Here is a 15,641-nt window from a genome sequence, read left to right on the forward strand (position 1 = left end):
TCAGACTTGCTTGTCCCTTTCAGTGTTTAAATTAAACCCTGTTGCTGTGACTTTGTGTAAAAATGATAAGAATAAATAATTTCCCAAAAATATGATTTACTTCTTGCAGTGATGGTCGAACAAGGCTATTCAGGGGACAGTCCATGGCTCTGTGACAGGAGCTCCTTCCTGGGTAAAAGCTGAGTCCATGGTGGGAACAGGGCTGCCACATTTTTCCTTTTCCCTCCTCTCACCGTCTCTCCTGACCTGCCTCTGTCAGTCTGTGGTACGTGTCCCATCTCAGTGGAGGCCTGTGTTGTGTCCTTCAGTCTCTCCATCCTTCAGTTCGCCTCACTGGCTGACAAGGAAACCTCCCATCCAACGAAACTTACAGGCGAACCAGCGCCGCAGAGGGCAAAAGTATTCAAAGTGGAACTGCTGGAATTCAGGTGTCTTGCGGATGTCTCTCAGGAAGGCTATGTCCAGGTCGGACTCTGTCAGCATGATGAGGAGCAGCAGCAGAGCGAACAGCAATCCTATAGTGACCAGGAATAGACGTAACACGCTCAGGACAAACTTGTTCAGCTCCTCTGCGTCACTGGGTGGCGACGGCCTGCTCCTGACCATACGCAGCGCTCTCCTGCCAGGCCCGAACTCTGCCGTCTGCTCTTTCTTCGATGTTCCCGCCTTTGCCTCCTGCTCCTCGTCGTTGCTGCAGGTCGATCCGTTGAGGTTACGAGCCGATGGCATCTCTGCGCGGTGTTCAGCCACAGGTGTGGGCAGCATGCTGTCTGAGGGGCTGTAGGCCTCGTCGGAGATGACTGCTGACGTGCTCGCCTCGCTGCCGTCTATCAGCTGGCGCCGGGAGTACATGAAGGAGTCACCGTGGGAGACAGAGCGCACAGGCGTGGAGTGGGCGCTGTCTCGAAGGGACTCCAAACCTGAAAACCAACAGCAGAGGGTTCATGATAGATTATCTGACATGACTCTGATACCAAAGTGGGAATAAATGAGTTTAAAGATGATCTCCTCCCTCACACACAAAGAAAAAACAACCGTACCATAAAATAATGGCACTCAGTAGAGCACATAGCTCCACCAAGTTCTGACAGTCCTCTTCCATTCATTCACCACTTATTCCATTCATTCACACCTTATGCAGATCATAAAATCCGTATTGCAATCGCTTTTCGTCAAGATCCATTTATTATTCTCCAGGAAATCGAGGAAAATGACTAAAGAGCCAAAAGAGTAAAAAGGTGAAAAGATTTTCCAGATCCACACCAAATTTGAATGGATTCTTTCCTGATCCATGTCCCATCGTTTCTACAAGTTTCGTGGAAATCCGTTCAGTAGTTTTTGTGTTACCCTGCAGAGAAACCAACAGACCCTCCCACGGAAATGGGTGAAAACACAACCTACTTTCAGAATTAACAAATCATTTGAAGGAAATCGATTCACACAATTTATTTTTGCAATGAATTGAAACATCATCTAATCAAATCTCAAATTTATTACTGGAACAAATTCACCAGAGCATTTTTTCTTCCGATATTAGACTCTGTCTGTGCACGTCAAACCATAGTTTACTTTTCCATTTTCTATTCAGTAAACAGGAAGAGCATGTCCTTGTTTTTGAGGCAACTTAAAAAACATTTCCACTTTTCATTTAATTATTTCCAAAGTGAGATTCACTCAGCCCTTTCGATTTAGAGGCGGGTTTGCTGCGCTGCCAGAACATCAGGAACACTGTGTTCACTGTGCCAACATTTATTTTTCGTATATATGGCCAGAGGGGGAGGAGGATTTAGTTTTACATGACTAAAGGCTCCAGTATGCTTCTACGTATCCGTTTCTCGGAGAGGGCTCCACGAGGGTCGAAGAGTCTTTTTGATTTTTACCTCTCCGACCACCGTACGTTGAAAAAAATTCACCGCCAAACCCATAGGTGGCGCAACGGAAGACGAGCTCAGAGAAGCCTACCCCAATTTTGGGAAGAAGAAGTCCACGTGTGTCTGTTTACATCTGTTAGCTGGTCTCCCACACACTGAACCATGGCAACTAACAGAACTAAATAAAGTGACACCCAGCAGGTCAAAATGCTGATGTAATCGTTTCTTAGCGCAGCGGTTCCCCAGTCTTGTTTCCGAACTGTGTTGCTGATTCCACAGCTTGAAGCTCCGTGTAGCTTGAAGCTAGACGGAGCTAGCTCCCCTCCCAGCTTCCACACAGTCGGCAGGGACTCCCGACACTAACTACTACCCAGTGTTTGCTTCTAACCTGACGGTATTGTAGAAACAGTGTCATGATAGAAGTGGAATTAAAGTCGTGACGGCGGGTTTTTGCACCGTTTTAGAAAAGACGTACAAGCATAAATTGGCCTTAACTTGTCATTGCCTATTCTAAAGTCACAGATCCAATTGTCCCATCATGTAATGAAATACTCAACTCTGACCCTAAAGTAAACAGGAAACAGATCAACGACCTCTGAGAACATTTTCTATACCATCACTTAATCCTAATCTACTCTAGCAGTTCAAATCACAACATATATCATCTTAAGACACTTTACATAGCCAGATCAAGAGCGTACAAATTTCCATCTTATTGTATAGTTCCATAATTTGATGTGATACTAAGGGAATCCCATAGAAACAAACCTTTGAAATGCACTATTTGAAATCAGAGACAGTTTTCCCAGCTACTCTTTTCAATCCTATTCAGAACAATTCATAGCTGTTTACCTGCTGGCTGGCAGCCATGGAGCTGGGGTGGGACAGTGAGCCTGGAAGGGGTCCTGGAGCTCTGTCCCACTCCAGGACCCGAGCCTGAGCTCAAGGATCCCCCAGGGAGAGCAGGGACGATCGGTAGGACCCCCAGGGCCTTGCCCAAGAGCCGGGGTCCCATGGACAGCACGCGCACCGTCACATCTCGGTAACAATGGTTGATCATGCGCAGGTGAACGTTCATCTTGGTCTTGATCCGGATCAGACACTTCACCATGGTGAAAAAGGAGCAACAAACACCTGCGGAACCTAAGCTGCCTTCCGACTCACTGCTCTTTTATTCTCTTCTTTATCTCTGTCTTACAACTGTTTCTCTGCTCGTTCCTCCCACCGCCTCACCACAACCGCATCGGCAGGCAGCCAGGGTAAGCAGCACCCCCTCCTCCCATAGGCAGGCTGACAGCCATAGAGACACAGAGAGACGGACAGAGACTGAAAGACAAGGCACAGGAATATGTTCCACTTGGGCCACAGTTCACCTCGGGCCCCCCCCTGCTGTCAGCTGTGACACACACAGCATGGCCGCTGACAACAGGAGCTATTTTCAGCTAGAGATAATATTACCAGTGGACATACCAGCACAGACAGAGCAACCGGACAAAACACAGGGGTTCCTGCTCTCTGTGTCAATGACAAGAGGGGCCACTGTGACTAAATACCCGTTTTTATCTTATTGTAAACATACTAAAAGTCCATTTGGTTTCATTCAGGCTATTAAACAAACAGCAAACTGACTCACAGTGGCAGCGCCGGTAAAAGGTTAATAGCCTGTTGGAGGAAAGAGGGTAGAATAAGTGCCCTTTATGAACTGACAGCATGACTTTCTCATGTCAAAATAATGCCTGAGGCTACAGGCTGACGGGCGCTCCTCAGTCTGTGTGTGTGTGTTTCAGAAGGCAACATTACCAAGACAGGAGGGGGGAAAAAGTTTCAGATTTTGTGAGTCAATACCCGTGAAATATTTGCACTGTAGGTGTTAAATCCACTGCAGATCAAATCACGTGGAAGGGGGGGGGGGTAACACACACTAGGCAACAGTCAAACAAGATCCTCACGGTGCACTGATGGCTCCCAGCAAATTGAATTCAATATCCGTTTCTTTAGTTTTTACCAATGCCTGGTAAATTAAATTTGCTGGGAGCCATCAGTTTTTTGTTTTAAAAAAAAAAGAAATTCACATATTAAGCCAGCTGTAACACCTGAGCTCTAGATGATGCAATTGAGAGTGAGATAATTTTAAACAAAGAGCCCAGGACCTCAGCCAAGAGCCTTGGTCCCAGAGACAACATGTGGGCTAAACCTTCACATCTCAATAACAGTAGTTTCTCAATGGTTAAGATATCTAGCAGCAGCAGCGTTCAGTCAGGACAAGCAACCGTCTCAACTAGTTTAATTAGAAAGGAGAACGTTTCTAATCAATTCGAACAAAGTGTGGTGTATCTCAGAACAGCTTTCTGTCCCATTCAGGATCTTATAATCTACTGCCCACCTGTGGCAGCAGCAGGCTACTGTCTGACTGCCAGTCTTGTGTCTGGCATTACTGCCATTTTCGTGGGCGTGGCTGTGTCCTGTTGACTAAAGCTTGGGCTTTTCAAGCAGAGGACAGAGCAGGATTTTTTGAACTTTTGCACATGTGCATCGTGGATAGTTCTGGGATCTTAACGGGTGAGTATAGGTATAGCTACAGATGCATGTGCTTGACAAGCTGCCATTAGTTATGATACGGTACGGACATTATTACAGATGTGCGGATATGTGAGGAAACTGTACTCACACATTACAAAATTACTTTCTAAGTGTTAAGATGCGATGATTTTTGAATGTTCAACCAGAAGTTTTTATCTACTCTTGTATCTGTGTGTGTATTTTGTGTGTGTGTGCAAGTGTGCTCTACCTTCCATGATGGAGATGTGCACAGCTCTACGTCGGGTCCTGGGTACACTGGTCAGACGAGGGCCGTGGGTGATGGACGGACAGCTCCTACTTGGTACCATGCCGGCCCTAAATAACAGAAACAGGAGCACGTGGGACTCTTGGATACAAGAGGGTTTGAAATGTATGAATAATTCCTTGAAAATATGAAGATTGACATCTTACCTGTGGATCTCAGGAGGGTCTCTTTTAATTTTGGCACTTTGTTCCATTACCTCCTTTGCAACTTTCCCACTGAGAAAACAAAGACACTCTTGATCAAACAGATTCATACAAAACAAGCAACTCAACTCCCAAAATATTTGCACAGTTCTGTGAAAACTTATACAGAAAGTTGTCAGTAAGTAACATGTAGTATTGTTCAATGATAAAGTCCCATCTGTGTGTGTTTGATACCTGTATCGGAAGCGACTCCCCTTGAAGAAGAGATTACTACTGGACACAGTTCGGACTTGACTCGACTTATCCAGCCTGTTAGTGAATGGGGAGAAAAATCATGAATTCAATCTGGAACAAAGAAGTCAATGTTGGCAGGCCGTGCAACTCACTTGAAGAAGGCCTGATTCTCGACTCCACACTTCCACAGATGCTTACAGGCCTCAGGTGTCGGTGCAAAGTAAGTCAGTATGATCTTCTTATCCTGCAACAAGTCCAGCACATGAACCCATATGTATAATACATGTGTTTGACTGAAAAAAACATGAAGACACTTTTCTGATACTGATGGATGTTAAGATTATTTTAATTAAAGCTCCTAGATCCTTCGTCAAATTGACATTTCCTCCATGTAAAGAGAAAATGTCTGTAGCCGTCCCTGACATTAAAACTTTCAGAATTACTGAGCTCTTGGATACAAGGTATAATCACCCTTTGAGAATTTGTAGAATATACAGTATATTAACCAACTCCCACACTCTGCTTTAACACACCGCTGAATCACTTTTTTGTCCAATCATTTTTTAGTTACCTCTCTATAAAGGACAGATTACTTTAGCTCCCAGCGACAGTGTCTCCGTGCATTAAACAAGGCCACAGTCATTTAACTTCCTGAGCTCCACAGGCCCGAAAAGGCAGCAATTTAATAATGCATGCACGCCTACCTCCTTCTGATTTGCATAAATGTGGAATGTCTTTGCTTCGAACTTGAGTTTGGTCACCTCCTCCCTGAGATAGAAAAAGAAAATGATTGGAAATGGAAACATGATGAAAAAGTCAAATAAAAAGAAAGACAGAAGATGAAAGGAGGAGCAGAAACAAAATCAAAGGGGGGCGGCGGAGGCAGAGAGGGAAGAGAGAGAAGGGGGCAACAGCGAGTGGAGAAAAGGTGCTAAAATATTCATTTTGGCTGGAGGCACATTAATAAACCCATCAGTCGTTCATTTCAGAGGAGAAAAGTGTAGACACATTGATTAAAGAATATTACAAGAATCACAAATTACAAGAATAACCTGCAAGAGATGAAAAAACAGATTTCTACAACAACACACCTCGGAGTCTGAAAAAATGAGCATTCAGCATCACAGCTTGTCGACTGAGCAGTCTTGAAAAAGTGACTCATATTCTACTTTTGGTTTTGTTCACTCTCATTTGTGCAACACAAAGATACGTTTGCAGACAAATGTTGCTCCGGCTGCATGAAGCCATCATCACGACACAATGATTAAGGCCAAATCACATTTAACTCACAGCAGCGTTCCTGGCAGACTGGTACGAGCTTCATCAGAATAAAAGCTCCAAGCCTGTTTTGGGAGTTTTTTGGCTCATGGACATGTGGCTCAGAATCGATCAAATATATTTTATCATAATAAAGTAGTTGCACATTTTCAGATCTTGGATCTATGTTTATTCCTCCACAACATTTCACACAAGACATAAGGCCTCCCAGACATTTGATAAAATGACTGATTAGGTTTATTCTATTTGAAGATTTAAAGATAGGAAAAAGGAAGAATCTAAATCCTAAAGAAAATGAAAAAAAAATACAACAGTAATAATTTGGATTTCATTTAACTGGGATTAGGCCACACACGCCGTTTGAATTGATTTTGTGATATTCTTGTACTGGCACCTTAAATAACACTACCTGAAGCATGTCTGTTCTTTTGAAGTGAGTAAAGTTGATCTTAATGAATTAATGCAGGAAGGAATCCTAATTTGTGGATATACGGAGAGTTAATTTGCTCTTTAATTGTTGTATTTATCCATTGACACGACAGCCTCTAAGACTGGCTCTCTCTTGTGGCCAGAAACAAACACACATGCTATGACCTTTAACTTAATTATCTAGCTACTAATCTTACATACATGTTCTCACCATGTCCAGTTATAACTTTTCATCTGAACTCACCAGTTGAGTAAATGGACCCTCCTGTTTCCTTGCAGCACAGTGAATCCAAAAGGAGTGAAAGCCAGAAACGCAGGGTTGCCAGACACATCCTGACAGACAGAAGCAGAACTTTAAATATTGGTGAGATTTGACCAACTAAAAAATACTTTCAAATTTAAAAAACATAACTTGTTTTTCCTCAGAAGCTTCTAATTACAGAATAGGTTTATAATACAAAGACCACCTTGCATGGATGAGGGTCCACTCCATATGTCTCCAGCATCTGAGCCTTTTGGAGGAAGTTGAGCTCTGACGTTTCAGGACTCTGACCTCTGGAAATCAATCAAACAAAACAATAAGTCTGTTAATTGGATTGTCACAACCATCTATCAACTCAGACATCATGTGATTGAATATGTGATTATCCCTAAACTGAAAAATGCAGTAATAACCTGCAGCACAAGAGAAAACTTGTTAGATCTGGCAAAATGTATTTTTTTCCTGCTTTCATGATCCAGTGCTTCAGCAGGGTGTGTGTCCCTATAAGGAATAAATCTGAACTCGTAATCTTTGTCTGATAATCAAATATGGTTAATGTGTCAAAAGAATAATACTCACGCTGTGTGATATTTCAGAGGCCTGTCTGATCCAATCTTTCCAAGGACAGAGACCAAAGCTGTTACTAATGTTCTTAAAGCAGCTGTAACCAGAGGCTGATACCAACCAAAAGAAATAAAGGATTAAAAATCAGTCTGTTGTCTCTCTAATCCTCACTGAGAATCAAATGTGGGTACACTTAATCTCAGCCGAACCATGTGGGTCTGTAGTTTTGAATTCTGCCAGCCTGGTTATAGTTGAAATAAGAAAAAGCCATGACGTCAGGCGGGGGGCCATGTAACAAAGATAAAGATAGCTTAATTTTTACTGCACACAACTTCTCTCATTGATCGGGGTCTTTGGACTACAGGAGGCAAAAGCAGATGCCTACACATCCTGCTGTGACACCAGTCGGACACAAGGTCGATATATTTGACTATTTTAATATTTTCCATTTTTAGAACGTTCTTAATTCACAGGCTCGAAAGCAAAGCAACATTAGTGAACCTGACTGAGCAGCCCGGTCAGTCGCCTGATAAAAAACACTGCGTCAAGAAAGAGAAGCCTGACATACCAATCGTCCAGGAGACTAATAATACAAATGGCATCAATTTTAGATTTTCATACAGCACCTCTCACACACCAAGGCCAAGTGCAAAAACATGTTCCAATGGAAGTGTCACGTGGGATGGCCCTACTCATATAGAAGGATCTGTGTGGACTGTGGACCCACCCATCCTGTACCATGGCAATCACATGATACACCTTTACATCAGGATTCAGAAACCAACACTTGTGAAAGTCAAACTTTGACAGCAAATATTTTTGATAAGAAAAACTGCAGCAATTTCTTTTTATCAATATCGTGAGACGTTTTTCTTTGTATTCCATTACTCTGCCAATAGCACGATTGTATCTATCTGTGAGCGCCCTGACCTTGAATACTGTAAGTACTGCGTGTTTGAAAAGCACTCAGTACATACAGTATTTGAAATACACAAGCAGGAGACCAAGAAATCAAGGTTTTGATCCGCATTGCTTGAAAGACTTAAACACAAACTGATTGGAGTGTATTTTGCTCTTTGCTGCATGGCAGAAACTGTTAAGAACATACATGAATGCAGGGAGAATGTGTGTGGACCAGTACGTTTTATAGAAGGAACTCCCGTCTACATTCATTAGTTAATCAGCTGACGTGTCTGTATCATAATGGCTGCCAATGTTCTCTGCAGTGCTGCAGCCAGATGTAGCAGCAGAGTTTCCTAACTGACGCTTGATTACAGATGGTGGAGGAAGTACATGGAGAGTTTTGGCTCCTTCCCTGCTCTGCAGTGAGAACTGCACCAACCCAGGCAGCCATCACTGTTGGAAACTACATTTACAAGCCAAAATCCTCCAAGTTTATATGCACAGTAGAGATTATGAATTCACAAGGGATGACATGTGAAGTCATACTCTATAGAAAGGGAAGGTTAGTCAGCAGTTTTTCATCTTTCAACACCTTTTACACACAGTCAACGCATCAGGAACATTTGGGGTGTACTTCAGAGCTCAGACTGGAGGAGCCAGGGATTCAAACCACCGACCTGCTGGTTACTGGATGACCCTCTCCTGAGCCACAGAGTGTAAAATTATCAAAGAAGTAAAAGTCTTGCCAATGTTTCACCTCACCGCTTCTGAAATCTGATTCCTGCCAGCTGAGATGGTTGACTTAGATCACACTCTTTAAACACATTCATTTTACTGGTGGCGATCACCTCCCAAGGCAAGGTCCCTCCAAAACTGAGGGCAAACACTTGCAGTCTTCGATCTGCAGTCAAAAGGTTCTTTGCACCGATGCCACTGTTGAATTATTTACCAAACACTGTAGTGTACGGGACGCTGACGACCAGATCAAAACATGTGTAGCAGTCTGTGTCTGCCCTAAAGCTGCATTCTGAGAGGCACGCAGAGAGTGAAGGAAATCCTTATAACGTAGTATACACACACACACACAGACACACACACAAACAAACACACACACACACACACAAACACACACACACACACACACACACAAACACACACACACACACACACACACACACACACACACACACACACACACACACACACACACACACACACACACACACACACACACACACACACACACACACACACACACACACACACACACACACACACACACACACACACACACACACTCACACACACACACACACACACACACACACACACACACACACACACAAACACGCCACATCAACACAGGTGTTAACACAGCCCATTAAGTAGCTCTCCGTTTCTTCGAATATTTAATTGCATAGTAAATGTGAGATGTCATCCTTTGGTTTGTCGAAGTCCCAAAAAAATCATTATATTTCCAGACTGTTTATAATCTGTTTTATTTAACGGTGATTTTAGCATATAATATCAATATTTTACTGAAAAACTAATTTCAAATTTTTTCTTCTTTGACGCTTTATGATTGACTGATTGTGATACTCCAGTGTTACACCCATAACGAGTGTCGACCTCTCATGGGTTAATTCTTAAAAAAAACCTGTAAGAGCACATGTAGGAGCTATAGCGCCTGCTCTCTGAAGGAGGACACACAGGGAAATGGACAGGTGTCACCTTACATCAGCTCAGTCTTGTGGATCTCAGCAATCCGCCGCTCCAGCTTCTCTGAGTGCTTAGGGAAGAACTGGAACTTGGAGCTGTAGCCCTCTGGGTGTTTCCCAGGGTCATGGTCACCAATTTCGGCTGGAACATAGTAAAAAAAAAAGAGGAGATAACAAAGGAAATTTTAGGATTTTTCTTTTTGTTTAACCCATTTATTTCCCAAAAAATTGTTACTGAAATCTTTAAAATGCATTGTAGCCCAACCGTTATCTTACATTTTATTTGTGTCCAACAACGGTGAGCGATATCCCTTTAAGGATTTTCATAATACATGGACTGGCTGCTGGGTTGTTGAGTTTTGTGCTCTGCTCTGGGCATTAAGATCACAAAATATCTACTGTGGTAACATGCAGAGAGGCACAGTTTACGTAATGTCTTGAGAGAGGTTTGAAGAAGTAATATCAAGACCTAAAAAGCATTGTTACATGAGCAATAAAATTATGTGATATATTCTTTTCTGCCAAGAGCAAATGGCGATGGTGGGCAAATGGCTCACTTACTGACTAAAAGGTTGTTACATTTATAAAATTAAAAATTTGACATACAAAATGTTTGATATTCAGAACTATTTTAGTAAGTTCTTTATATCAAGATTATTTTATTTATTTCTTTGTAATTTTTAATTACTCTGCCAGGGGCATGTTTCTATTTCTATTTCTATATGGTCGTTCTGAGAAAAGCTCACAGTACACAAGTACACAATATAAAAGGTAGAAACAAAGAAATCAAGGTTTTGAATGCACCTTACAACATAAGTGTGCACAGTGAATAGGCCGAGGCCGACTCAAAGAAACTCCAAGCATCAGGTCTCAATCTAACAAAGATCCTCTTTGCATAAAAGACTTTCTACGCCTGCTGACTGTGGTTTATTGTGTAGTATATACTTAGTCGTTTGAATAGAGTATCTTTTAACAACATAGATGAATACACTAAAAATGTGTGTGGACCATTACGTTTTATAGAAGGAGCTATGTTGCCAATATTTATCCACATCTCCACTTATTAGTTGGCGTGTAATACCTCCTGCCAGTGTTCTTTGCAGTGCTGATTGCAGATGGTGGAGAAAACACACGGAGAGTTTTGGCTCCTTCTCTGCTCTGTAGAGAGAACTGCACCAACCCAGGCAATCATAACTAGTTTTTTATGGCGCAAGTAGATGTAATGCTTTCCCAGGTGATGACATGTTAAACAGTGTCAAAAAGTGTGTGTAAGCCTTAAACACCTGATGAAGACATGCTATATAGAAAAGGAAGGTTAGCCTTTATGATGAGGTTTTTACCAAATTAATAGATAACATGTAACAGTTATAATTGTGAAATGTGCCTTTAACATACTGTGTCGCCTATGACAGGAGCAACGTCATCTGCTTTAATCATTTTCCTTAAATTGCCAGGAAAGGCTGAACTGTAATAAATGTGCTTTAAATAAGTGTTGCAGAAGTTCCAGCACCTCTGTGGACAAGATTGAGGTTTATTTGCCTACAAATAAGCCAATATCAGCCAGTGTCTTTCAGTATATCGATGCTCTGTATGGTGGGTTAAGGACACACACAGAAATATGTAAATCCTGGGATTGTTAGAGAAGGAAAAGGTTGGCAGGAGCTGCTTGGCAAGAATTGACAGGTGAGCTGCTCCTACTCGCCTCTCAGCATGTTGATGAGCCAAAATGACAAAAGAAGCCAAAATGTTAAACATTTCTGCAGAACTGACAGACTCTCCGTTGAATTTGAATAATAACTGACAGTATATTTTTTTGTGCTGTGAAGGGTTATTAAAATGAGTAATTAGTCAATTCATGATAAACACAACAGATTCTCAAGGTATAAATCAAACACAAGCAAAGAGCCTTCAACATGCTGTGCTTGCACAACACCCACACACACTCTTGTTTGTTAACAAGCCAGGGTCGTATGGAAATCATATAGTCTACAGAAGGTCATAAACATGAATATTACATACAATTCCTGGAAATATGGTTTGAGGTGATGATTGAGGAGCACAAGAAGAATGAACAATGAGATTTAAAATAGCTTATTTCAGATTAAAGCAATTCTCAACATTTAGCATTTAGCTGAAAATGCATCAGTCAGAGTGAGAATCTGCAACACGTGTGTTTCTAGTCAAGGTAGCAACAACCTGTCTTGTCAGGATATGTTTGTGCCTTTTTGGGAATTGCTTGTAAATACAGTGTAGCTAAAGTCTCATTTCTTAAATGATCACATTGTCGTACCTTGTAATATGTGGGCAGCCAGCAGAGCAGCATCTGACGTCTTGCACAGCAGGCGACCGTGGTACAGATCCCTCTTAACCTGCAGGAAGACGAGATATCTGTGGAGCGGAACACAAATAAACTAATTGGGGTCATTATTTAGTTAGGGTCAATATATCGACAGCTGGACATTAACAACTTAGGAGACTGTTAGGAGAAGAAATATCTCCAGATAGTAAGTTAGGACATGAGGTTCAAACAAGACAAGCCCAGGAACAATCTCCCTAGAACCAAATTGTTGGACAGAATAATATTTTGACCTGATGGCAGTGTTTAAGAAGTCAAGGAATTGTGAATTATTTTAGTATTTTAGTAAATATTAATTTAATGGTCATCCAACCAATACATGGTGATAACAGGCTGAAAAACACATGACAGCAAGATATTGGTCTTAAAAACAAAACAAAAAAATCCATCATTATATAGCTAATGATGAAGGAGCCTTTGTGTTTACCAGCCTACTTCGGATGTATGATATATATTATATAATAAATAAATATCTAATAAATGTAGGCTAGCAACAACTACATTAGTCCAGAGCCTTTTCACAATCCATTTACAATCGAATGACAATTACGATTAAGATAATATAATTAATGTATGATTATCAATCGGAAGTTATCTTCTGGACCATTAGACACAGGACATTTTAGCTGTCTCGAGGCAGAACTTGAGCTAAAGCTTCAGAGAACTGACAGTGATATAAAATATGATTGCTGGTTCGCACTGAAGTCCACTGGGGCAGCTCGGCTGGTCTCGTCCCTAACATCCACAAATTACTTTTATGTCATTTTCCCAGACAGCAATTTGTCCCCAAGCAGCAAAGCAATAGATAGTAAAGCAGCACTAAGCAATGCTAAACGTCAAATAACAGTTAGAACCTGATGACATTACGGGATGTCTGTTGGTTTTAAATATCAGATGAGTTAATTTGAGTTCATTTGTTTGCAGTTGTCAGTGGGTTAATTTATTATTCACAAAGTAAGCAGATCCCAAGAAAATAAGAGTAATACCAAATGAGGAAACTGTGCTTCAGCTGGTGATCCCCATTCAAACATGAATCCTTATATATAAATTGAACCTTTTTGTTTGTCTGTGTGTGGAGCGCAAATCTCGCAAATTCTTCAGCTTATCGGCTTCACACTTTGTGTGTATTGTATGTGTATTTCATGTGTATTAATTGTAAATTGCCAGAGGAAGTGCCAGGTTCGCCGCGATTTGGACACTTGATACATTTAACATGAATAAAACTTGAATAAACAGGTGACCAGCGCTCAGTAGCAGTCAGTAGGGGTGGGGCAGTGTGCTGCACCTCTGAAATAGCTGATATGCAATAAATATAAAAAAGTGCTCTTAAGTAAACCATTCAAACTTATATATAAGCCACATTTGAACAGTAACAAAGCAAATTCAATTTTATTTTATGAAAAACATTGACTATAAAATCTTAATTGCAGATAGACCAGGTAGGATGAACCCAAAGTTTTCTTTCTTCACCCATATGACACTTGCGGTTGTATTTTTGTACAGGAGTCAAAGTTACCTATGAGGAAACACCTTGTGATATTTCTCCCCGTTGTCAGGGCTGTTTTATAAGCCAGACTGTTACTGTCTCTTTAAAGTTTAGGTTGATATAGTGACAGGTACACTTGACCTCAGCAGGGGAAAAAAACGCTCAGACTAACCATCCTTCTCATCAAACAATCTTTGATATGTTAGTTTGCGCCTGTTGTTTTTCTCCTTCCACCATGTTTCAGTCCTGCAGGAAGCTGGAACCTGGTATTTAGGATTTCTGAGAGATGCCAGAGGAGCTGTGATTTCACCTGGAGATGCTTAGAACTGTGAAGGTTGACGTCCCAGTGAGTTCATGATTGTAGCTCATGATGCTTATTACATTAGCTACTAGAGCATGCAGGGATTATGACATGTGGCTGGTACACATGAAACCAGTTCACTCATGAACATGTGATCATTTTGTTGTGTTCCCTCTGAGCTGCGTACTGCCGCTTAAACCATTTAGCTTGCAGGCTAGCTAAGTGCTGCACGTGAAAAGATGTGTATGAGGCTCTGCAGAGCTGCTGCGTCATTTCCCTGTACAACTGTATGTATATAAAATGTGTATTCACTTTGAAATGTCAATGTTTGGACCTTGAAGTACACTGTGAGTATGACATTTACATTGAGGTTGAGTTATAAAAGAAGAAAATTATTTTGAAATGGACAAGGACATTTATTTATGGGTTTTAATGAGTAACTGTCTTTTTTATTGAAGAGGTCTACAGCTGGAGCTTGAGTCGACATCAGTCTACAGTCTCATCTGCCGCCATCGATCAGCTGCTATCCAGAAAGCCTCCATGTCCTCTCAACGTCCTCCTGGGACGTCCTGATGGACATTCATTGAAGAATGGGCGGTAGGACTTTTTGTGTACGCTCATTTTATTTAACTTTTTTTAACGCATGTTTTATTTTCTTGACTTATTTGAACTTTAAAAGTTTCCTGAGATCTCAGAGTTTTTGGTTTGTGATCCAAAAATTACTTGGCCAGTAGAAAGTTAAGGTTTTATGAGGATATTTGTACATTTCTTTGGGGATTTTTCAGCATTCTCTATACTCCTAGTGACTTACTTGGAAACTGATTTTGTGCGTTTCTCAGGGGTGGATGTTTAATGTCTACTAAAGCAGACAAAAGAGAAGATAAGAGAACAATACTCCCTGGTTCCTGATCAGATACTCTGCACTATCCCAGTGGGGTTACATGTGTAAAAGACTTAATATTGCCAATCTAATTGTTCATGTCTCCACACTGGAGGCTCTATGTTTTCTTGTCGTCTCAAGAACTTCTGGAGGGAATTTCTTCAAAAATAACTTTTTTGCCTTGTGACTGTGTTCCACCTCAGAGAATCATTTTAAATCTGGGACAGATGTTCACTGAGTGTGACAGTTTAAATGATTAGATTTGGGTGGTCATAGTTCAAGGTCACAGTGGCCTTACAAAATATGTTTCTGGCCTCCTGAGCATGATCTCTCAAGTCTGCCCAAGGGAATCTCTACAAATTTGGACCAGT

General features: G+C 41.4%; 1 protein-coding gene across 1 annotated transcript in view; it reads right to left on the reverse strand.

The window, feature by feature from the left end:
- Positions 1-330: 330 nt before the first annotated feature.
- LOC132998913 (FERM domain-containing protein 5-like) overlaps positions 331-15,641 on the reverse strand; it is a 64,550-nt gene continuing 49,239 nt past the window's right edge. The window contains exons 5-14 of the mRNA XM_061068660.1: positions 12,538-12,635; positions 10,266-10,389; positions 7,268-7,355; positions 7,045-7,133; positions 5,798-5,861; positions 5,246-5,337; positions 5,094-5,168; positions 4,863-4,931; positions 4,660-4,766; positions 331-920 (exon numbers count right to left, since the gene is read on the reverse strand). Of these exons, the coding sequence (XP_060924643.1) occupies positions 331-920; positions 4,660-4,766; positions 4,863-4,931; positions 5,094-5,168; positions 5,246-5,337; positions 5,798-5,861; positions 7,045-7,133; positions 7,268-7,355; positions 10,266-10,389; positions 12,538-12,635 (1,396 nt within the window). The remainder of the gene's footprint in view (positions 921-4,659; positions 4,767-4,862; positions 4,932-5,093; positions 5,169-5,245; positions 5,338-5,797; positions 5,862-7,044; positions 7,134-7,267; positions 7,356-10,265; positions 10,390-12,537; positions 12,636-15,641) is intronic.

The sequence above is a fragment of the Limanda limanda genome, chromosome 3 (genome assembly GCF_963576545.1).
Source record: "Limanda limanda chromosome 3, fLimLim1.1, whole genome shotgun sequence".
Taxonomy (NCBI): Eukaryota; Metazoa; Chordata; class Actinopteri; order Pleuronectiformes; family Pleuronectidae; genus Limanda; species Limanda limanda.